The sequence below is a fragment of the Lissotriton vulgaris genome, chromosome 1_2 (assembly GCF_964263255.1).
Source record: "Lissotriton vulgaris chromosome 1_2, aLisVul1.2, whole genome shotgun sequence".
Lineage (NCBI taxonomy): Eukaryota > Metazoa > Chordata > Amphibia > Caudata > Salamandridae > Lissotriton > Lissotriton vulgaris.
Genome location: NC_141686.1, coordinates 84,639,219 through 84,663,465, shown reverse-complemented (window position 1 = coordinate 84,663,465; position 24,247 = coordinate 84,639,219). Strand labels below are relative to the sequence as shown.

Below are 24,247 nucleotides of genomic sequence, written 5' to 3'. Positions count from 1 at the left end.
ATCACAGGTTTTCAATGCAAAGGAGTATGTGAGAGGGGGCAGAAGAACAAGATAAAAAGCACTTTGTAAAACACCAACCAACAGTCAATTTAAAAAAACATCTATTGAGGAAAAAAAAGCTCGTCGGGGTAGAATCCAACCTTAATGCCTAATAAATGTGTCACGTCATAAGGTGTGTAATGCTAAGCAAAAGAGACAACGCACTCATCAGTGTTTTAAATAATTTTATAATCTCTTGATGATTTTTAGTTTGTGAATAAAAAAAACGAACAAAGTGTTTCTATTATCAAGGCAAAAAGGTTGAATATAACACAATTTCCTTTTTATGTTTCGTTATCCTTTCAGTAACACGATTCCATCAATAAAATACATACAAGTGAAGGCAGCATGTTAGCTCTGATTGGAGACACAAACCTTTCCTTCTGCTCCTGGGATTTTCGAGAGGAACTCAAACTATGCGCCCGACTGTAATTGAAGACGACCTCCTCCCCGACTAAAGTGCAATCATCTCTCTAAGCTGCCACGAGCCGAGCCTAGACTGTCATGAAACGGATACCTTTCTGTGCAGGTTCCTGCTGCGATGGGGAACCCAGTGCTTATAGGCTGTCAAGGTGCCGACGTCATCGCCACGAGCTCCACTATCAGCCTTTAGAGTATTTGTGGGATTCTCTTTGAAACTGGTTGGGCACTAATTGGGACTGAACGATTATTGGGAAACAAAAAGCCTTCTTGTCAGGTCGGGAGAGTCAAGTACCTTGTACAATGATATATAACCTGGAATGAAAAGTTAAGGAGTCATGTCATCACTGAATAACCAAGGCAGATCTGAGGCCAAATTAAGGGTATATAGGAGGGCAACACCACTCAAGGTGGGCACGAGGACAGAGATATTACTACACAATCAAATGTTTATTTCCTATGTCGAAGTGCGTCCGCTAGAAGGCCTCTGTCCAGAAAGGACTTTGCTTGACGCACTGAAGCCCTAAGCTTGTTCTGGCTAGCCGCATTCATTTCACTAGAGAAGCCAAAGGCAATAATAACAGAGCTAGGGAGAAGGTTAGGTTCCTCATGGCACGCAATACAAATGTTACAAGGACGGCCAACTGAGAGTGAGTTCTGGGACATTCCTGGAAAAATTCCATTTAAAAGAACTCCTGCCATTACAGCAGGCTGCTGTCGATTCTTCGAAAGCTCTGCTATTGGAACATTCTGCTGGTAAGAACACTTAACTGTAGCCAACCATGTTCTTACGACATGAATCAACTGTAATATTCAGAAATCATGGGGTAAGGTGAAACTTAAACAGGAGGCAACACTAGATTAACATGATAAGAGGACTCTGAGTCACCCTCATCAGGGTACATCATAAAGTAGTGCTTTGTAAACTTTAATCTATTCTATAGTCTCTAAATAATATGTATATACTTTGTAAGATTAGTAACTTGTTCCAAAAGGCATGTATGAACTAGTGTCCTGGACCAATTTCAAGCAAGGGTTTACATTTACAAAGACTGTTTGCTATGGGAACTAGTTGGAGGAAAAGCTCTTGTCAACAGAGCCTCTGTGTAGAGGAACCTGGGGAGGAGCCGGAAGATAGGACCTTTGCTGCTTCATAGCTTGAATTCCTTTGTGTATTTTTTTTTCTGCAGCCTTTCAATTCTATCTCTGTAGTTTTTTTTATTTATGTAATAACAGACACAAACACATATCCTTGGTAACTGCCCCAGTCTTAAGACCGCACAGACAATATTGACAAGCTTGAAACAGAATGGAAAAGGAAGTAAAGAAAAAATAACCCCCCCCTGAAAAAGCCAGGAGAATACCAATGACTGGTTTACAGTACTCGTCAAACACACCAGAAAAGAGTCTGTTGTTGTGTTAAGTTTTTTTGACACTAAAAAGTTTTTTCCATTTAAAAATAGTCAGCAGCAATCAGCCATTTTGCTCAAAAAGATTCTCTGTAGTGTATTTTTGCAGCCATTCCTCTTTTGAGTTACACTTTATGTTCCTCTAAATCAAATGATATGTTGCAGTTTTTTTTACCACACTAGGAAGTCCATAGTGGCAACTGTTATTTTTCGAACACTTTGCTATTTTTTGACTGCCATTCTTTTGTACCTAAACGTTAAAAAACTCAACTTAGCCTCCCACCAATTCTTTACTTTCTGTATTCCTGGGAGCTTGGCAGATGTAGGGTCCATATGGACCCAAGTGCAGTGCATGCACACACAGCACTTATGCAGAGCGGATACATTCTTTGACACTTTGCCTTGATTGGTATATTCTCATTTTATACTGCTGCACGGGTGGTAAATTCATGTTTCGGCAAGGAACTAATATCTAACACTACAAAACAGCGAAGAGCTATGTGCCAAAGAAGTAGAGTAGAAACCATCTCTGGCAGTCACAGTTCTCCACAAGTCACCTCATGTACTCTGCTCTGACACAACTCAAATCAGATGGGCCTGAGTGCCTGTCTGCCACACTGCCTCAAACACTACATCTGCTGCCTGTCAAAGTTGGACAGCTGTCTTCTACTTTGTGTGCCAAGGCAAAACCACGCAGCCACACGCGGGATGTACCTGCTGCTCTTTGATGAACACATGAAGCACTCAGCGCTAGACATGACCCACTCACTGCTTGCGCTATGATCACCTCATCACCCAAGAACAGTCAAACATATTCCAGCAATGAAATTGATTAAAATAAATAAGTGAATTAGAATAACTGAATTTCTGCCACGCTGTACATAGCTATAGTGCTGGGTAGAATAAACGTTTGAGGACGGCAGGGGAAGTTAAAAGGTTGACCTATGCATTGCAGAACCGAATAATTTTGTTAACTGGCCTATGCCATACCATCAATTCTGCATCACAAGCTATATTTTATGATGTTAGTGGTAAAAGTCAGCACAGTAATCTCATTTTATAACACAAGTTCATTATAGGAGTGCTTGATTCCAAAAAATGAATTCAGGACAATTTGCAACCAAAGCAAAAACATCATGTGCATTTACCGATGCCCCTAGTCACAATGACTGCACTGGAAGGAGGACTTTATGCTGCATAAGAGATAGGAACATTTTAAGAGAGTTGGAAACTCTAGTTTAAAGTCGTGAGCCTTTTGAGTTTTACCTCAGGCTCTGCCACATAGACTCAAGATGCCCTCACAGGTTTTACTGACGCAGGCAAACATTTCACAAGTCACACCTGACGAGCTTACAGTTGCTGCAGTCCAAGACAGACGTCTGGGATCTGGCCATGGTTAATATTCAAACGGACGCGCCCCTTCTGTCTGGTGACCACTGACCCTTCGCTGAGCTCTATAAACCTACCGTGCAAAGCCCAGGAAGCAGGAATGAGACTCCTATGTCCTGCCGGGGTATGGATTACCAAAGTATGCTCATTCTAGCTAAGTTCTGACAATGGGAGATCAAGATCACAAAAGACGCTAAAAGAGATCTTATTCCCTAATCATTTCACCAGATGGCTCGCGATAGGAGTGTGCACTGGTAGGCAGCAGCCTGTCTTACTTTGAATGTTTCAAAGCAGGTTCCCCCGGAAGATTCTTCTGATCTATTGAAACCCTTCCCATTAGTGCTAGGAGCTTAAATATGGATCATGTCTGTGGATTCGCGTTCAAATGCTCCATAGCTTCCCTAGGATGTTCATGGGTGGGGTAAATATTACTCTGGCTCTCTACTCTGTGTGAGGAGGGACGAATCATGGCAGGAGAGGGGCACAAAGTGTAACCACTATATCTATCCGTAAGATACAGCGAGAAGAAATCACCTACAACTAGTACGGCATGACATATAACCGTGGGAAAGAGGCTGTCAGCAGGTGGAAAAGCCTCCACTTTGTAAAATAACAGCAGGGTCCTGAAATGAAAATGGGCTACAGTTACAGGGCGCCATTAAGGCAGGCTCTCATCAGAGACAGGGCTATTCAGCTGTTCCCTGCGGAAAGGGTAATTCCTTCACTGCCAGGATAGCAAACAGGGTGACTAAGGGGCTGACTGGCAACAGTTGTGTTTCATGAGGCCCCAAGTCACCCCCTGTCCCAGTCCTTGCAGCAGCCATTCCAATCCATCTGAGGACAGGAGTCCGAAGCAGCAGTCATCACTGGAGCTGTGATAAGGAGAATTCCAGGCATTCTCCGCGGAGGGAGATTGGTTTACAGCTGGTGAGGAAAGCTGGCTGCTGACAATAATGAGACGCTGAAAGAGAAGTGGTGGGAGAGGGTCACTGCACGACCGACGGGTTAACGAGCAGCTTCAACAGTGGGAGGAAGGAGAAAGAATGAACACAAGGGCGGGTTAGTAAAGCCAGGCCCCTATGAAAATGTGCAGACAAGGGCTGAGGCTGCCTTCGGCTACGTGAGTCATGATACTGAGATTGGTACCGTCACCCCGTCTACGCGCCTTCCTGGAAAGACCAAGAACTCTTGCTCCCCCAGAAATGCCGCATCAGGACAGCCATGCACGGCTGCGAAGCCGCAGCACCCTTTACTTCAACAAGAGACAAGTTAATGTTCCAGGGAAATGCCTTCACTCATGGTGCCTTCCTGCTGGGAGACATTTCAATGATATCTTTTTGGAATTGAATGGCACCTGGCAACAAAGACAACCCCAAGTTACCAAGGCCTGTTTCTGTGGGAGTTCCATTCCACTCCCCCCCCCCCCCATGTCTCATCCTTCAACCCTTTGCCTTGGAGTTTGGTTCTAGCCACTAGGGAATTCCGTTTGGGTTCATGAACTTCACCTGCAGGCATGATCCGATTCAAACCGCCTGACTCTAGGCTCAGAATCCTCCAAGTGCCATCTCTGCAGCTCACGGAATGACTCTCACTCTTCACACCTTCAGGTTCCAGAGTGCACACCTAGAACGTCAGTGCTTCCTTCTGTCGCTCTGATGATGACCTCAGGAATCCAGGTATGCACACCGTCAGCCTGGTGGAGAATGATCGTCTTTACTAGGCAAAGACCAGAAGCTGAGCTCTTCCAGCACAGAGAGATTATCCGCAGTGCCAATATATAAATGCAGCAGCCACTCGCTCCTGCACAGGGATGGACTACGTTCTTTCTGGTCTGAATTACGTCAGCTTAGTATTGCATGGAATCTAGATTTCCATTAACACTCCCCCAACCCCATTTCCAACAAGATTAATAGGGGACACCTTAGCAAGGCAGAGTGCAAAAAACTTCTGGTGACTTAGATGGCTACTAATCACCATACACCGCCCCAGAAAAACTGAAGAACTCCTCGCATTATTATCTCTTCTACCAATGCTTGACGAGGTCATCTTTGGGCTCCGAGCAGATTCCCATCAACAGGCAGCGCTAGATTCACAGCTGAATTTAAAGGACACAGCTCTGAAACGAATGCCATTAGAGCAGTAGTTCACTGAAGGATAGTGGTATGAATTAAAAGAGTAAAGAACTACATAAATATGGCAGAACCGAGGCACAGTAACGGTTTAAGGCTCACAGGATTTGTGTTTTTCCTCTTGCAATTACAGCGTTAGGCGAAGCAACGTTAAATCTGTACTAGGGAGATGTTTTTCTACTTTACTTGCCGTTTTACTTTAACCTGTAGAAGAAAATAAATGCAAGCATGCAAAGCAGAACTGAGGGTAGCCTGTTCCCCTATGTGGTCAGAAAGAAGGGGCTCATTGCAGGGATACCACTAGATCAAAAAACGCCAAAACTCTGCCCCATTATGTCAGCATGGCGATGCAAAACCAATAAAAGTCTATCTTTACCTCTATATTCGGCAACAGACGGCCACTGGCCGGGTTTACCATTGCGCTGTGGTAGGAGCTCTGGAATAATGCTCGAGATCTGAGCAGAACTGAGAACAAAGGTATTCAGCCCAGCATGCAACAGGTCACATTCAAAGGATTCTGTTTGTATGTGCAGTGATGGAACCATTCCAGAGGTCCAACGGAAAGTTCAGTGTCATAGCAAATTCCAGGTGCTGTCTCTTGGTATACTCAGTGACGTACACAAATTGGGTGATGTTGCTGTACATGTTATGTATCAGAATTCAGTGGTTCTCAACCAGAAACCTAGATCTCTGTAGCAATCATGCTGGGTTTTCATAATGGTGACAATAATAGGGTACACCTACTCTCAATGCTCAATCTATTCAGATAAATAACATCTTAGTATATTTAACTATGGGGAAACTTTAGCAAATAATACCCCATCCACTTTTATGACCTATAGCAGACTTGTGTGTCGGAGGCTGTACTGCGTAAGTGAACAGTCAAGGCAACAGTGTCAAAGAGTAGTGTCTAGGCTGCTTCCAGACAAGTGCGTGTGTGTGTAAACAAGCTCAGTGCCACTTTTTACATCTGTGCCATGGTCTCTTAAAGGAAACCGAGATAGCTCGCCTTAAAAGGAATACACTGCAGATCACAGAACAGCAGCTTCCTTGGTGCCAGAGCATGTTCCAAGCAAAGGGGATATAAAGCATTTATCATCAGAAGTTTAACATCATACTTTTGAGAATACATGGACTCTAAAAAATAATCAACGCATCTGATGAACTATAGGTTTCCGGCAATTTGCATCACAATCTAGGAATAGGTCAACGTAACTCATAATGTACTTTAACACTAGAAAGGCAGTTTTGAAGTTGAAGCTTTAAGGACATAGCCACAAGCTGGAAGCACTCAAGGGATGGTAAACGGAGCTGGAGCTGTGCTTTGGTAAAAGGTAGACCAAACGTTTCAGGGTGTTTTGGTTCCGTGTTCTTGCTTTAACACCCTTTCACGTATCTCGTACTCTCCAAAGGCTTCATGGACAACGCTAGCAGGTACGATGCTCTTTCTCAGTAGTACTGCAAGGTCAAGAAGACTCTTCCAAGGCGTTGACCACTTGCTCCAGAATGTCAGGACAATGATCCGATATTTGCTGCAAGATGGTGTTAGCAAACTCCTGCAGATCAGCACTCTCCCGCTCACACCTCTCTAGTTCATCATTCAGCTACAAGGCAAGAAGAGGGGCAATGGTTAGCGATGGAACACAGAAAATAGAAGAATGTGGAAAAAGAAAATGGCAAACTAACACTCATTGCGAAGAAAAGAAATAGGGGAAGATTAAACAAAAAAATTACAAGCAGTTATTAGTCCTGGAGAGCCCCCGTCACCGGGACACCATGTTTCCAGAGCTGGGTTTCCATGGTTCAGCCGTGGTGAACCATAAAACATCTAAAACTTATATATTGAGTAAATGAAAGCCCAGGAATGACAACATATTTTCCTGATGACCGATCACAATCCCAGTGTGGGAATATATCGGCATCTTCATAATGTATCATTTGCTTGTCGAAGACCTTGTGACATTCGTTTTTTTAAATATCTTTTTATTCCAATGTGCTCATCAAACATTATGTCAGGTACACAGTTCAAAACAGATCTACGGGGGCTATTTCCAAGGTTTTTGTAATGTTGCGTTTTGCAATTACTAAGGCCAATGCCAACCAGAGTCCTCACCATATCATATATCAACAACAGGAACCATTAGGTTCGACCTGGACCTCAGCTCCCACCAACGTGGCCATGAATAATTTTTTTATAAACAGATTTTATTGTGTCAAGCATCAAAAACAATGCAGAGCTCTCTAACCCAGAAGCATTCTGCTACAGTATAAAATACAGAGTAATTGCATTGATATTTAGACTATACATTTCCAGGAGAAAGAAAAGAAAAATCCAATAAAACAAACAATTTAGTTCCCCCATTGCAGTTTTGTAGCACTGCATCTTGAACACCACTCCAACACCCACTTTATCAGATGTAGATGATCACTGAATCGTTGGTCTCTCAATCCACCACCCTGATCAACCCGGAAACGAGTCGTCCATAGAGGAAATCGGCTCAAGGTATAACCCTTGATAGCTTGCCCATCACCTCCACGTCTTTTGATGCTTTTGTGGGCAGCCCCTAGCCTTAAAAATTGGGATCTCCAACTCCATACAGAAATCCAGGCCATTTTTCCATACTGCGAGAGAAGGCAGGACCACTGCCTTCCATTTCTGTGCGATATCTCTTTTAGCCAACGTGAGCCCCAGCAGCAGGATAAATGTAATTTATAAAAATTTCCCCCGATGCCCTCCATTATATGTAATAGTACAAACTTAGACGAGGAGGTGAGCTCCCATCCCAGCACCTCCGCAAGGCGGGCCAAAACCTCCCGCCAGAAGTTTGTGAGTGCTGTGCAATGCCATATCGTATGGACTAGAGTTCCCTCTTCCTGGCCACACCGTAGGCACATTGGGATGCCACTAGGCCCGCCCTCCACAGGCATAGCCCTGGTATAATAAACCTGGTGTAGGAATTTAAATTGAACTAGGAGGAGCCCCATTGCAATTGCAGCCTCACACGGAGAGGCCAATGCCTCCGTCCAGTCATCCCCATCTAAATGAGCCTAGATTCCCCCTCCCAAGAGTCTCTTAGTTTGTCTAAGGTGGCTGGACTATTTGTTACCAGAGACTGATTGTGGCCAGGATTTTACCTATTTCAAGCCAGTATGTTTGTATCACCGGGCAGTCCCATAACAGATGGAAGAAAGACCCCTCCTGCCCGCATCCTCTCTGGCACAGACCATTCTCAGCTTGCCCCAGCCAGTACAGCACTGTATTAGGATAGTACACCCGGTGTAGGATCTTTAGTTGGGGAAGTCAGAATCTGGTGCGTATCGCTACCTCCCTCGGGCCCTGTATGGCCTCAGTCCATTCCTCATCGTCTAGTTGGCCTAAGACCTCGTGAAATTCTTAGATGTTAAGGCAAGTTTCAAAGCTTCAAAGCAAAGAATCACAAACGCAAGTCGGACAAAATCTTGGATGTAATCTAACAGTGAAGCCTCACCTCAGGCGAAGAGTAAGCCGCATTGAACCCTGCAAACTGCAATCCATAATCACAGCTCCTTTAGTCATTAGACATGGAATTAACCCCGAACCAACAGTTTAAAAAACCTGCTTTTCCCATTTGGTGGATAGACCACAAAAGTGAATAACTTATAATGTCATTACTTTATTTAACAAAGCGTTCTTTCTGGCACTGTAGTCTAATATATTACAACACATTTTAAAGTACACCAGACATAAATATAAAATCTGGTAGCCATTCTCCCCCACAATCACTCCGCCATTACAGCTGCCATAAAGTAGTGTGACATGTTCCGTAGTATACGTTAATGACTAAAAAACGGTCTACAAACAGCAAAGCCATAATGAGAAAACAAGCTGCTGTTCCAAATTTCTAAGTGCCAGGGTCTGATCAAACCTGAAAGCAATCCTTTATCTGCAGTCAGAACCAGATGATTTCTACACTTCTACCCCCGATTACTTTTGCAAAAGTAACAATACAAAGTTCTTCTGGCCATCAGCCTGTAACGAGCATGTCTGCAGATTTCGCGGTGCACAAGTGGACATCTCAAGGAACAAGAGAGCTTAGACAAAAAGACTCTCGGAGTAAGAAAAGGGAGTTCAACATTTATACATGAGAGAGTTGGTATAAAATGAGTATGATGAATGGCACAGGCGAACTAGAAATGGAGGGACAATTTACACGCGTGGCGGAAAGCACAAGCCTATTAGTTAAATAAACAGAACAAAAATGAAAAAAGTAACCATAGTAAAACCTTGTGAACATATGTATGTAAAATAAGGGAGAGCAGAGCCAAACAAGAATCTTTAGTAGGTAGGTTCCCCAATCTTAAGTTATTCGAGTTCAAGGTGTAAAGACAGAACACTTTAGCTGAGAAGACCAATTTTCGCAACAATGAGGACGAGAAATACACAGCACATTGTATAACAGGCTTGCTACGATTAATGACCAAAATTAACATTATGAGATTAATGGACCACAAAAAGAAAACGTTACTTGTGACTGATTAAAAACGTAATACTACAAATTAATGATTACTTTCAGATGACTTTTCTTGTGGAAAGAAAAACCTCAGTGGATATAAATAGTGCAATGTGAAGGATAACAAACATGGCGCCACAAGAAAGAAACACTTTCCATCACATTTAGAAGGCTCTGAGGTTGAAATGCTTGAGGCCGTGGGAAGAAGAAAAGGCATTTTACATTTCTCGTGAACATGACTGCCCAGTAATCGTGTTCAGCAGGCAGAAGGCACAACCCTTTCTGGTCAATGTCGGCCCCTCCACCACATGCTTCCAAGTGACATTAAGGATGGACTGGGCAATAAATGTGCTGTCCTCTGGTCAGACAACACCACCCAAGGCATTACTCTTGGCAGAATGGCACTGGAATGACAACCACTTAAATCTATATTTACAATATTCATGTAAACAGTTATTGTAGGAAACTGGGTTTCTAGTTGACTGGGGTGAGAGCCCTGGTCAAACAGCAACCACAATCCTTGTCAGGGTTTGGCACAAGCAAATCCCAAATTAACCTATCCTCACTCCCTGGTACCTTTGTACAGAGCAGTCAGGCTTAACTTAGCAGCAATGTGTAAAGTATCTGTGCAACACGTCAAACAGTAAAACAGTGATAACACCAACACAAAAAGATCCAACACCAAATTAGAAAAATAGAGCCAAATTAAATAAATAAAGGAAGACGAAAACAACCAAAATTCAATCAGTAAATCGGAAATATGAATTTGTAAATAATAAATTAGCGCATAAAAGCACAACGCGACAACTGCGGGTAACTGGTTGCGCTGGACAGGGTCAAAGTCTGAAGGTCAGACTGACTTCAATGGAGCGCAGGTCGGATACAGTCCCAGATTAGTCCTGCTGAAGTTTTACCATCTCAAGTTTTGTGCCAAGAGTCCCGTGCGTAATGGAGAGGGCCGCGAGGAGCAAGGAGAGCGTCGTGTGAGGCTGTCGACGTGGTGCAATGAGCAGGCTAAGTGTCACAGGCAGGCTGAAGCTTTGCATTTGTGTTCCCATGCGAGCGATCGATACAGCAGTGTGGAAAGACGGGTTGGTGGTGTGAGCGGTGCGGTCTTGGTGTAAATGGGCCCATTTGCTAAGAGCCCAAAAGCTTGATTTAAGCTCGCTGAACCAATGCAAAACTTTTCCCATGGAATTGTATCAATCTAAGAACAACAGATATAACTTTGATGAAAAAATATCTAATAATGCTACAACCACAATATTTAGAATCTCATAAATATTTAATAACAAACAGGAAATACTACTGACATTTGTTAATCTAGTTTATCATCCATTGGACCAGATACATCATTAAAAACATTTGGTCCAAAAATAATATAAAAAACAATTGTATACTATCAAAGTACTAAAAAAGCTATTGTCTCACTGTTAGACCTGGCACCATTGGCATGGGTCTCCCTTCCATTTTTGCTGGTGTTAGATGCTTTGGGCACTGTGCCACTGCTGTCCAGTGCCACAGTGCGAGTACTCCCTACTGTAAATTGATGTATTGATTAGTGGTTCCATGATTGGATGTTTGGTTTACTTGTCCGACTGTAGTACAGTGCACTGAGTGTGCCCAGGGTGTGTAAATCCAAATGCTGCTAGTGGGCTTGCAGCACTGGTTGTGCCACCCACAGAAGCGTAAAATTTGTCAAAGGTCTGCCATTGCAGAGCCTGCGTGCAGTCTGGCACTGTCATGCTGACTGGGCAAGTGCACCCACTTGCCAGTACCTAAACCTTCCCTTTTCTTCATTTTAGTTACCCCTATGGTAGGCCCAAGGGCAGGGTGCATTGTAAGTATAAGGTAGGACAAGCCCTGATGTGTGTGGCATGTCCTAATAGTGAATTACAGCCATTTTTGTTTTTCACTATTGCAAGGCTACCTGTTCTCCGTAGGCCAGAATGGGCTGTTAAAATTATTACACTTTATAATCGTAGCAGACTCAGAGAACATGGTAGAAATTCGAGTTTAGTATGCCTGGGCTCAGAATAATAAAATACATCTTTTAGCGAAGTTTATTTTTATATTCTGTGTTTGCAAATTCCAATTTTAGAAAGTAGGTATTTGCTTGCCTAACCATTTGAGCCTACCTCTGCGAGGTTGTGTATTCCTTGTCTGGGTTTGTGTGTGACGGCCTGGGGAATTCTTTTTGTGCCGGCCGCCCCAAGTAAAAAGTACTGTGACTGAGTCTGTCGACCATTTGACTGGGCCCGTACCGACGCTGCTGGATTTGCTAGACTCTGTTATTTCTAACAACGCTGTAGCCCGTCCAGGCTACCGACTCGCACAGAACTTTGATTTAAGCCTTTTAACCAGAACTCTTGAAATCTAATAGTACTGCGGATTCTTTTTGTCGTTTATTGGTCTTGTGGTAACTCTATATAAAGTATTACTTATTTTTTATATAAAACTTTGTTTGGTGTCCATTTGTAGTGTTGTCACTGGGTTGCTGTATGTGGTCACAAATGCTTAACTTACAACGCCTCTGAAGTAAGTCTTGACTGCTCGCGCCACGCCGCCTAGAAGGTGAGCAGGGCTTACTTTAGGAGTGTAATCCCCCATTTGTCACAAGTACCTACCTGTGCCAACTAGAGACCACCAATTCTAACACTCACAATATCTTTGTTGTGGCTGGAGCATAATTGGTTATTTTTTTTACATCAAAGTCATATCAGTTGTTCTTAGGTTGATAATTAAGTATCCACATAGCAAAACTTTGGATTTTAACAAGTCCAGGGGGAAAACTTTTGTACTGGTATGGCTGAACCCAATCAATCCCCTAGGTCTTTATAAAACGAGCTACTGATGATGGAAGATCGCTGAGCCACACTGAGGGACCAGGACCTGAGGGCACCACTTGGAGATCAGGAGCTCACTTGAGCTGAAATGAAATGAAATGAAAAATTGCATTCGTATAGCGCATAACCGCCCTGGGGCCTCGCAGCGCTTGATCCAGGAGCTGGTTGTGGAGCCTTTTATGTCCCTGAGGCTCATATCAGGAGGCCATCAGACTAGCCCTTTGAGTCACTCTGGAGTTCTGGGTTCAAGATGAAGTTGCAAGTCCAGTTCTCCTTCCCAAGGCAAGAGTGCAGCAGGTGAGCACAGCAGGGAAGCAATTCCTTTAGAGCAGCCGTCCAGCAGAGGCAGTCCTTGTATTAACACAACAGTCCTTCTTCCTGACAGAGTATCCACAGATCCAGAAGTGTACTGAAGAGTTGGTGTCTGAGGTCCAGTATTTATACACAGTTGTGCCTTTGAACTGGAGAGAAGATTCTAGAGGCAGGCCTTTTAATTGCGCAGATGTCCTACCATCCTGGCCCTTCCTCTAGACTAAATACAGAGGGGTATTCAGCCCTTTGTGTGGGGACAGGACATAGCCTATTCAAGTGTTAAGTGGAGCTAGGCCCAGCTCCTCCCTCCCTGCCTGCCAGTGATGGCCCATACAGTCACACCTAAGTTCCCCATTGTTTGTGGCACAACTGTAACCCACACCCAGTCATGTGACCCAGAGACAGGCTGCAGGTACCAAATGACTAAGGAAAGAAAATGCCAACTTCTAAAAATGGCTTTTTCAAAATTGTAATTTAAAATCCGACTTCACCATAAGTTAGGATTTTCAAATTATGCATTCAGAGACATCAAACAATCGGGTTACCCATTTCAATTTTGGAAATTACACTTATAAAATATAATAAGGTAATTCAAATGTTATCCTCTGCGAGAGGTAGGCCTTACAGTAGTGAAAAATTACTTTAGTAGTGTGTCACTACCAGGACAAGTAAAACTTAATAGCACATGTCCAAATATTTAAATACACTGCATCCTGCTCTCTGGGATTTCCAGGGCCTACCATGGAGGTGACATATGTATTAAAAAGAAAGGTTTGGGCCTGGCAAAAGTTACATTTTGCCAGCTTGAAATGGCAGTTTGAAACTGCACACATATGCTGCAATGGCAGGTCTTAGACATGTTGCACAAGTTACTACTTGTGTAACGATATATCTGTAAGAGACATTAGTTAGTGATAGATTCCTTACCTTAGAATATCCCCAGGCGTCAGACTGGATCCGGAAACTTTTGCGTAGCAATACCCCTGCGCGCTGGTAGGCGTCGTCTGCGGCTCCGCGTCCGTCGTCGGCGTCGTGAGCGCCGGGATGACGTCGTCGGAGTACTTAGACGGCGCCCATGCGCGCTGACGTCAGTTCTGATAACACAGCTTTTCCGCGCCAGATACGCAGAGCCATGATAGAACTAACACTGGTGCCATGAAACTAGGGCCCTGAAAGGGGATGACCTTAACCCTAGATATCGGTTCGCAGAACGGGGAGGATGGGTGGGACGGTAAGGAATCTATCACTAACTAATGTCTCTTACAGATATATCGTTACACAAGTAGTAACTTGTGCATCTGAAAGAGACACGTTAGTGATAGATTCCTTACCTTAGAATAGATACCCCAGCAATACCAACCCCGGTGGTGGGTCTGCGAACCAATATCACACCAGAAAGTCCTGGAGGACGGAACGGCCAAAGAAGCCATCCCTCCGGACTTGACTGTCCAGGCAGTAGTGTCTTGCGAACGTGTGCAGCGAGGCCCACGTGGCTGCCTGACAGATGTCCTGCAGGGGGACACCGCGGCCCAGGGCAGTTGTCGTTGCCGTGGCCCGAGTGGAGTGAGCCCGCAATCCAGCCGGGGGCTCCTTCCTCACCATGGAGTAACATGCTTGAATACACAAGATGATCCACCTAGAGATGGTCCTCTTGTGCACAGCCTTTCCCTTCTTCGCGCCCACGTAACCAACGAAGAGTTGGTCATCCACCCGGAATTGGCGTGTGCGATCTAGGTAGTAGGAGAGCGCACGTTTTGGATCCAGACGGTGGAGCCTCTCCTCCTCTTTCGAGGGGTGCGGAGGCGGAAAGAAGGTGGGCAAAGTGATGGACTGCCCGATGTGGAAGGCCGTGACAACCTTGGGCAGAAAGGAAGGTCGTGTACGTAACACCACCTTATCAGGATGAACAGACAGGAAAGGTGGAGAAGAAGAAAGAGCCTGGAGCTCACTCACCCTCCTGGCAGAGGTGATGGCAACCAGGAAGGCCGTCTTTAGAGTAAGGAGACGAAGAGGGCAGTTATGAAGCGGCTCAAAGGGAGCACACATCAGATAGGTGAGAACCAGATTCAAGTCCCACTGGGGCATCACGAAGGGAACAGGAGGGAACATGTGCGTGATGCCCTTCAGAAATCTACTCACAATAGGGGACTTGAATAAAGAAGGCTGATCTGGTAGCCTCAAGAAGGCTGATAGAGCAGAAAGGTACCCTTTAAGAGTGCCCAGAGCAGAGCCCTGCTGGGCAAGGGAAAGAAGAAAGAGCAGCACTTCCGAAAGGGGTGCAGAGAGAGGATCCACAGCCTTTGCTGTGCACCATGCCACAAATCTGTTCCACCGGCAGGCGTATACCGACTTTGTGGAGGGACGCCTGGCTGCCAGAATGATATCACAGACTTCGGGAGGCAAGTCAAATGGCCTCAACTGCCGCCGCTCAATCTCCAAGCTTGTAGGTGGAGACTGGACAGGCTCGGGTGCAGGACCGTCCCCTGCTGCTGCGACAGAAGGTCCTCCCGAAGAGGCAGACGAATCGGGGGATCGACTGACATGCTGAGTAGCTCGGGATACCAGTATCTTCGTGCCCAGTCCGGAGCCACAAGGACGACCTGGGCCCGGTCGCGCCTGATCTTCTTCAGCACTCTGGGCAGAAGTGGTATAGGCGGAAAGGCGTACAACAGACCGCAGCTCCACTCGCGACGAAAAGCGTCTCCGAGCGAGTGCCGCCTTGGAAACTCCAACGCGCAGAACTGCTGACATTGCGTGTTCTCTTCTGTGGCGAATAGATCTAACCAAGGCTCTCCCCACTGTCGAAAGAGACCTTGCGCCACGTCCGAGTTCAGACGCCATTCGTGATCCATCATGCACCGGCGGCTGAGTTCGTCCGCCCTGGCATTCAGAGAGCCTGCCAGGTGTTGAACCACCAGGGTCACGCCCTGATGTTCCAGCCACTGCCAGAGGCGCAGAGCCTCCTGGCAGAGGGTCCACGACCCCACACCGCCCTGTTTGTTGCAGTACCACATGGCGGTGGTGTTGTCGGTGAACACTTGCACTACGCTCCCCTTGACAGAGGGGAGGAATGCCTTCAGTGCAAGACGAATCGCCCGCAGCTCCAGAAGGTTGATGTGGAGCCGGGACTCCGCCGGAGACCAGAGGCCTCTGATCTCCGCCTCTCCCATGTGGCCTCCCCAGCCCTGGAGGGACGCGTCCGTCACAACTACGTGCTCCGGCTGGGGTAGGGAGAGGGGTCTGCCACTGACCCAGTCGCGGTCCGTGAGCCACCACTGCAGTTGCTTCGCAGTGCCCTCTGAGATCAGGACATGATCGGACAGGTTGCCCTGATGCTGGGCCCACTGAAACTTCAGGTCCCACTGCAGAGCCCGCATCCGCCACCTGGCGTGACGCACCAGAAGGATGCAGGAGGCCATCAGCCCCAGAAGCCGCAGCGTCAACCTGACCGAGACCCGGGATAACGGCCTGAAGACAGGAATCAGAGCCTGAATATCCCGAACCCGCTGCTCGGGTGGGTAAACCCGAAACTGCGCCGAGTCGAGAACCGCTCCGATGAAGAGGAGCTTTTGAGAGGGACACAGGTGTGACTTCGGCACATTGATGGAGAACCCCAGCAAGTGCAGGAGGTCGGCCGTAGTCTGGAGGTGGCTGACGACTGACTGGGGCGAGCCCGCCTTCAACAACCAGTCGTCGAGGTAGGGGAAGACTGATATCCCCTGCCTGCGCAGATGGGCTGCGACCACCGCCATCACCTTCGTGAACACCCGTGGGGCGCTGGCAAGGCCGAAGGGGAGCACGGTAAACTGAAAGTGCTCTTGGCCTACCATGAACCGTAGGTAACGCCGGTGGGCCGGCAGGACGGGGATGTGGAAATAGGCGTCCTGCAAGTCCAACGCTACCATCCAGTCTCCCGGGTCCAGGGCAGCCAGGACCTGAGCCAAAGTGAGCATCTTGAACTTCTCCGTCCGGAGGAAGCCGTTGACGTTCCGCAGATCCAAGATAGGGCGTAGGCCCCCTTTGCCCTTCTTGGGTACCAGAAAGTAGTGGGAGTAACAACCACGTCCTACTTCTGGCCCAGGAACGCGCTCGATGGCCCTCTTGGCCAAGAGGGCCGAAACCTCCTCTTGCAGAAGTTGCAAGTGATCCCCCGACACACGGTGGTATTGAGGTGGCATGGATGGAGGGGAAGACTCGAAGGGGAGGGAGAAACCCCTTCGGACAATTTGCAGCACCCACCTGTCCGAAGTGACTGTATGCCAGTGGGAGAGGTGATGGCGAACCCTGCCTCCCACAGGCGTCACATGGGCCTGAAAACTCGGAAGGTTTTGAGGCGGGGGCTGCTGAGGGAGGTGTGGACTGGCCTCGCCGCTGGCCCCGACCACCGCCACGGCGGTTCCCACGGCCGCCACCGCGTTGCTGAACATTCTGCGGCGCGTGGCTGACGGTCCGTGGTGGGGCGCCCCTTCCGTGGCCACGAAAGGAGCGAAAGGCACCCGATTGCTGGCGTGGGGCCGTAAGGCCCAAGGACTTGGCCGTGGCCCTGGAGTCCTTGAAACGTTCCAGCGCATGGTCTGCCTTGTCGCCGAAGAGGCGACGGCCATCAAACGGCATGTCCAGGAGGGTGGCCTGGACATCGGCCGAGAAGTTGGCGGACCTCAACCAGGCGTGGCGTCGAACCGCCACCGTCGTTGCCATCGCCCTGCCCAGTGAGTCCGTGGTATCCAGCCCACACCGGATAGAGAAGCGTGCCGCATCTCGGCCGTCCGCAAGGGTTTGGCTGAGTTTAGCCCTGACCTCCTCAGGGCATTGTGGCAGCACCTCCGCAACCGTGTCCCACAGAGTGTGGGTGTAGCGGCCCAAGAGACAGTTGGTGTTCACAGACCGTAGCCCTAGGCTCACAGACGAGAAGACCTTCTTCCCGAACTGCTCGTATCTCTTGGATTCCCTGTCGGGCGGGGCCGACGGGAATGCGGTTTGGGAGTTAGAGGCCTGGATGACCAGGCTCTCGGGAATGGGATGGGTGGACAAAAAGCATGGGTCGCCCGGTGCCGTGCGGTAGCGTCTGGCCACGTTCCTGTCCACAGGGGGGCCCGTGGCGGGCTTGGACCAAGTGCCCAGCAGAACGTCACACAAGGCCTCATTGAACGGCAGGAGGGGCTCCGCGGAGCCGGACTGCTGTTTGAGGACCTCAGTGAGGAGATTAGTCCTCACGGCCGCGACGGGGAGCTGAAGGTTTAAGGCCTTAGCTGCCTTCGTCAACACTACGCTGTAAGCAGAACCCGCCTCCGAAGCCACAGTCGGGGGCGACGTAAATCCAGTGTCTGGCGAGGTGTCAATACCACTGGCCTCCCCAAGCTCATATGTCCAGTCCTGATGCGACTGGCAATCACGTGCCAGAGGGTCCTCGGACCCCTCCCATTGCTCCTCGTCACCTGGCTCCTGGAGACCAGGATTAACAGCCAGGGCCTCCTCGTGGAGATAGAAGTCTCCAAAGGCCGACGGAATCGGCGCCCAGCGGCGCCCCTCCGACTCCTGAGTAGGACCGTAGGAAACATTGGGGTCGGCAACCACATCGGCTGCCGGGGACGACACCTGAAGGGACGGCGCCGGCGAGGTCGTAAGGTCGACCGGCGAGGTCCCGGATCCGGAGCCGGATCCAGCGAGGTCGCGCGGCGCCGGGACCGAAGTCGCCAGCGGCGCCGGGCCCGAAGCACCCGACGTCGTCGGGGCCGAAGCGCCCGACCCGGAAGGACCTCCAGACGGAGCCGATCGGCCCGAAGGCGCCACGGGAACCGACTGAGGAGGGAGGGCCCTCATGGCCATGAGGTACCTCTCGACCTCCTCCTGCGACGCGCCGTGCCCAGGGACCCGAAGGTGTGGGGCAGGCGGCGACGCTTGCGACTCCCGCGGAGCCGCGTGGGCGGTGTCGCCCGAGTCCCCGGCCGCATCGAGCGAGCGTCGGGGCGGGTCGGAGGACCGATGGTGTCGTTCCGACCTCTCGTGCCTCTTACCTGAGGACTTGGAACCAGACGATCGGTGTCCACTTCCGGAACGTCGATGACTCCGACCTCGCGACCTGTCCCTCGACCTCCCGTGGGACCGGGACCGGGACCTGGAGCGGCGCGGGGCCGAGTGCCTCAGCTCGAGACGCTTGCGGGACCGCTCCCGCCTAGCCTTCGACGTCAGGGCCCGGCAGTCGACGCAGGTTCGATCGTCGTGGTCGAGGCCTAAGCACTTCAGGCACCGGCGATGGGGGTCCGTGACCGACATGAGTCGGCCGCACTTCGAACAAGGCTTGAACCCGGGCATCCCTGGCACCGATAGTCGAGACAGTCGACTAAAGAGATCAAAAAGGATCAAAAACTTTTCAGTCAAAAAGTGAGTGGGGGTAGAGCTTCTTCCGGATCTGCGCTAGCTGGCGCGGAAAAAAGAAGAACTGACGTCAGCGCGCATGGGCGCCGTATAAGTACTCCGACGACGTCATCCCGGCGCTCACGACGCCGACGACGGACGCGGAGCCGCAGACGACGCCTACCAGCGCGCAGGGGTATTGCTACGCAAACGTTTCCGGATCCAGTCTGACGCCTGGGGATATTCTAAGGTAAGGAATCTATCACTAACGTGTCTCTTTCAGATAACATGGATACTTAAGTTGGTGGCACAATCAGTGCTGCAGGCTCATTAGAAGCATTTAATTATCAAGCCTTGGGCATATGTAGTGTCACTTTATTAGGGACTTACAAATAAATTAAATATGCCAAAAGGGTATAAGACAATTCTACCATGTTATGTTTTAAGCATAAAGCACAAGCACTTTAGCACTGGTTAAGTGTAAAGTGTCCTAAGGACACGAAAAAGGAATTTAGCAAAAAGTGGAAGGTAGTGAAAAAAAACGTTTCGGGGGGACCCTGCACAGAGGGCCAGGTCCATGAGTTATGTATAAGTTGATTATATAAAATAAAAAAAATAAAAAAAATTAATAATTTACATTTAAACATTACCTGTCCTACAGATTACACACCTTAGTTCCGTAACAAGATGGCTTGTGATAGAATAATGAGCAAACAGATTTGTGGTTTGATACAAATTGTGTTTGTGCCATATCCAGAACTTGTTTTACAATTTTGAAATATTAGCTTACTTCTTAATGCAAACCACTGCAGAGTGTAATAAAAGTAGCACTCTGTACTAGCAGTGAATTTACCAGGTCTATGTGCTGGCTGAGAGAGTCCATTGGCTACTGGAATTTCCCTTCACATAATCTAAACTTCTTTTAAGAGGCATGTTTCATCAATGAGGGTTTGCATTACTGATATATAAGCGTCCAATAACATGATAACCGCCCCTCTGAAGTCCTCAACCATGACATGTAAAAACTTTGCAAATGGGGTCAAATAAAGAAAATACACACCATACATGGTGTAGCATGCTGCCCATGTATGAGAGGACGCGTTGTTTGTAACGGAAACCTGGCTGCAGGAGTCGTCCGCGCCAGACATTGCAGTAGCTCTGCCCCCCGCATATACAATACATAGGCTTGACCGCCCTGGCAAAAAAAAGGGGGTGGAACGGCCATAATCCACAAGTCAACTATAAAAATCTATATAAATGACTCCCACCTCGAATGTTGGGGCGAGATGCTTATTGCCACTATGACTGTGGGCAATAAAGAATCATGGAAGATAGCCCTTATCTATAGGCCCCCTGGATCCAAGACTCATTTCCCGGAGAAACTAGTGGAAGTAATAGCGCCCTATGCTCTCACCACAGGACACTTTCTTCTGCTGGGAGATGTTAATTACCACTCGAGCAAGCCCTTGATCCTCATACCATAGACCTAATTACCAACCTGGATGCTCTACAGTTACGCCTACCCCCAACAGGTCCAACCCATGTAGCCGGCCATACTCTTGACCTTGTATGTACCAACTCTTCAAAGATAGCGATCACACAGATCGACCCAGTCTTTTGGTCGTACCATTTTATCATAAAATTTGCCATAAACGGCACCCAGGCCCTGGCAACTCGCCCGACCAAGTTGAAAAAGAGCAGGCATTGGAATAAGATCACCCTGGCTGCCTTTGCCGCCCATTTTTCTCCTCCTTCCATCTCTAAGAGCACCAACCCTAGCCTAGCTGCCATGAAATTTGAATCGGCAATCACTCTTGCATTAGATGACATAGCTCCTACACGAGAATCTAAACCTCCCAAAAACAATTCACCCTGGTTTACGCCAGAGCTGAAGCAAATAAAATACTCTACTAGGATGGCAGAAAGGAAATGGCGACACACAAAAAGTGTCCAAGATAGGGAAACATATAAAACTGCACATCGGCAGTATATGAAGGAAATAGCTGAGGCAAAAAAAGTCTACCTAGGCAACGGGATTGCGTCAGCAGCCAACTCACAAAGAGAACTCTTTAACATCGTTAAGGAATTCACAAATCCAACAGGCTCGCAGCTGGTGCCCCCGATACTAAGGACTGGGTAGAGTCTGTAGCCTCCTACTTTCATGAGAAAGTCAATGACATTCATAAACGCTTCCCTCAGCCTACGACAACAGACCAGACTACTGCCCCAGACGCCAATAGTCACAACGACCCCAACCATCATATTGTCACGCTAAGAGACTTCTCACCTTTTCTAGAAAATGAGGTGAACCAAAGCCTGCTGAAAAGGAAGTCTGGAGACCCTGCCTCTCCGCAAGTTCTATCCAAAATCTCCCCAGCACTGATCCCTGTCCTAACCAACATCCTCAATCAATCCCTACTTCACTGTTCCGTCCCTAAGCACTGGAAGGAGGCAGTAATCAGGCCTATTTTAAAAAAGCCTACAGCCGACCCAGATCAACTAGTCAATTATCGACCAATCTCCCTTCTACCAGTGTTTGGAAAAATTATGGAGGCTCTAATAAATAAACAGCTTATCACCCACCTTGAATCCAACAAACTCCTTGACCCTTCCCAATCCGGATTCAGGGAATTCCACAGCACCGAAACGGCCCTGCTTGAGGTCGTGGACAATATAAGACTGTCCTTGGACTCCAAACAATCGGCTATATTGATCTTGCTGGACCTTTCTGCGGCCTTCGACACCATCTCGCATCGCGTTCTGCTAGAGCGCCTTGCGGAGGTTGGTGTCCAAAGCGCCGCACTTCAATGGCTGACAAGCTATCTCGGCAACAGGCAGTCCAGGGTCCAGATAGGCTCGCACTCTTCCATTTTCCATGACAATGACAAGGGTGTTCCACAGGGATCTATATTGAGCCCAACCCTTTTTAATCTATATGTCTCCCCCCTTGCGAAGGTCATCAGAGCACATGGTTTTGGAACCGTATCTTATGCCGACGATACTCAAATCCTCATCACCATCAATCAGAACCCTGACGACACAAAAAGGAGGTTCAAAAACTGTATGGTCAGCATACAAGAATGGATGACCAGGAATTACCTCATGATGAACGCAGGAAAGACAGAGGTCATGTTCGGCAAAGCTGACAAAATCTGGTCGCCAGACTGGTGGCCAGCTTATCTCGGTCCCTGCCCAGCCCCCAAGCACTCTGTCAGGAATCGTGGAGTAATCATGGATGATAAGTTAACCATGTCTGAGCACATCAGAAAAACCCTGGGCACCAGTTATGGCCTGATGTGCAGTTTGAGGAAGATCTTCAAATGGATCCCACTCTCAGCATGTATGCCCCTAGTCCAAGGACTTATTGTTAACAGGATAGACTATGGAAATGCTCTTTTCTCAGCCATTAACTCAACAGTACTGAATCGACTGCAGGTCCTTCAAAACACCGCCGCCAGGCTAGTACTTGATCTACCCCCTCGCCCCCCCTCAGCCCCCTGCCTTCGGACTTTGCACTGGCTACCCGTACAAAAGCGCATAAAGTTTAAATTATGCTGCCTAGTCCATAAATCTGTAAATGGTCATAGACCTGTTTATCTTGAACACAAGCTCAAGGCCCACGTCCCAGTCAGAACGCTACGCTCTTCCAGCAAGGCCCTTCTCTCTGTACCTAGAGTTTGGACAGTCAGAAATGGTGACAGAGCTTTCAGTAAAACCGCCCCCGAAGCCTGGAACTCTCTCCCCATTCAGATCAGGCTAGAGCCTGATCATGTGAAGTTCTGTAGACAGCTAAAAACATGGCTTTTTTAGCCAGATGAGCTCCCCCTGCTCTCTTGGGTTCGATGGACATGAGGTTCCTTTGCCTGCTAGCGCTCTGAGACCTTCGGGTGATTTATGCGAGATACAAATGCAATAAAATGGAAATGAAAATGGAAAGGGCTTCACCACCCGAAATATGGGTAGTGAGCACTATATAAATGTTAAAATTCATTAAAAATAAAACCTAAAACGTAAGGCATCACTGCATATTAAACATGTTTTCAAATATGAAATAAATTGGAAGATGCAGAGTTGTTTCATTACCAAGTAGTGGTTGTGAAACCTGCCACTGTTGTTTTAGTTTAGTTATATTGTTAAAATGCATTTTACCACAAGCAGGACACTTAACAGGGGCTTTAGAAGATGTGAAAAAGGTTAAGAATGCGGACTAGTAGGGGTACTAAGTGACAGAAATCACAATATTTCATAAAATAACTAACATTGTTGGAGACTTTCAAACCCGAGAGATGGAGAGAGTTTTGTCTGTTTGTATGTAAAGCAAGCATCTGCAATGCAATAGGTCTTGCATTCACGCAAGTTTGAGCTATTGCCATTGTTCAATGATAATGCTTTCTATTTATGTTTTGGTTTTTAAAACATAAATAAAAGGCATTGTCATTTACAATGCCAATAGTTTAAACTCTTGCAAATGTGAGACCTGCTGCAATCCAAATGCTTGAAGACATCGCTGAGTTGCCCCCTTCGGTCTCCCATGGCCCCTGAAGACCTCCCCGATTGCTACGGGTTAAATAAACAAGCTGGTGGTCACAACTGCGCATGCGAGACCCTCCTGCAGTAAGAGAAACTCAATAAAGAAAATAGTGCTTCCAGACCAAAGAAGACGAATAACAACCAAGTAAAAGGGCCAGTCCTCATGGGAGGTTACAAATGAAGAAAAGATAGTACTAAGGAGTGACTAACAGGCCTAATAACGAATCTAAAGCCAGAATTTACAAAGGACAATGACACAAGCCAATGACAAAAATGGGCAGAGTGGGCGGGGCTTCAAGTACATACTCCAATACCGCATGGCATGCAGA

General features: G+C 47.6%; 1 protein-coding gene across 10 annotated transcripts in view; it reads right to left on the bottom strand.

The window, feature by feature from the left end:
- Positions 1-210: 210 nt before the first annotated feature.
- The window catches only part of ERC1 (ELKS/RAB6-interacting/CAST family member 1), a 2,439,553-nt gene continuing 2,415,516 nt past the window's right edge, over positions 211-24,247 (bottom strand). For 7 of the 10 annotated variants that reach the window (XM_086952853.1, XM_086952861.1, XM_086952862.1 and 4 more), the window contains one exon: positions 6,723-6,990. In XM_086952853.1, the coding sequence (XP_086808979.1) occupies positions 6,853-6,990 (138 nt within the window). In that variant the 3' untranslated portion in view covers positions 6,723-6,852. Of the gene's footprint in view, positions 6,991-24,247 lie in introns of all 10 variants that reach the window. The other 3 variants (XM_086952855.1, XM_086952857.1, XM_086952854.1) reach the window with 1 other exon arrangement.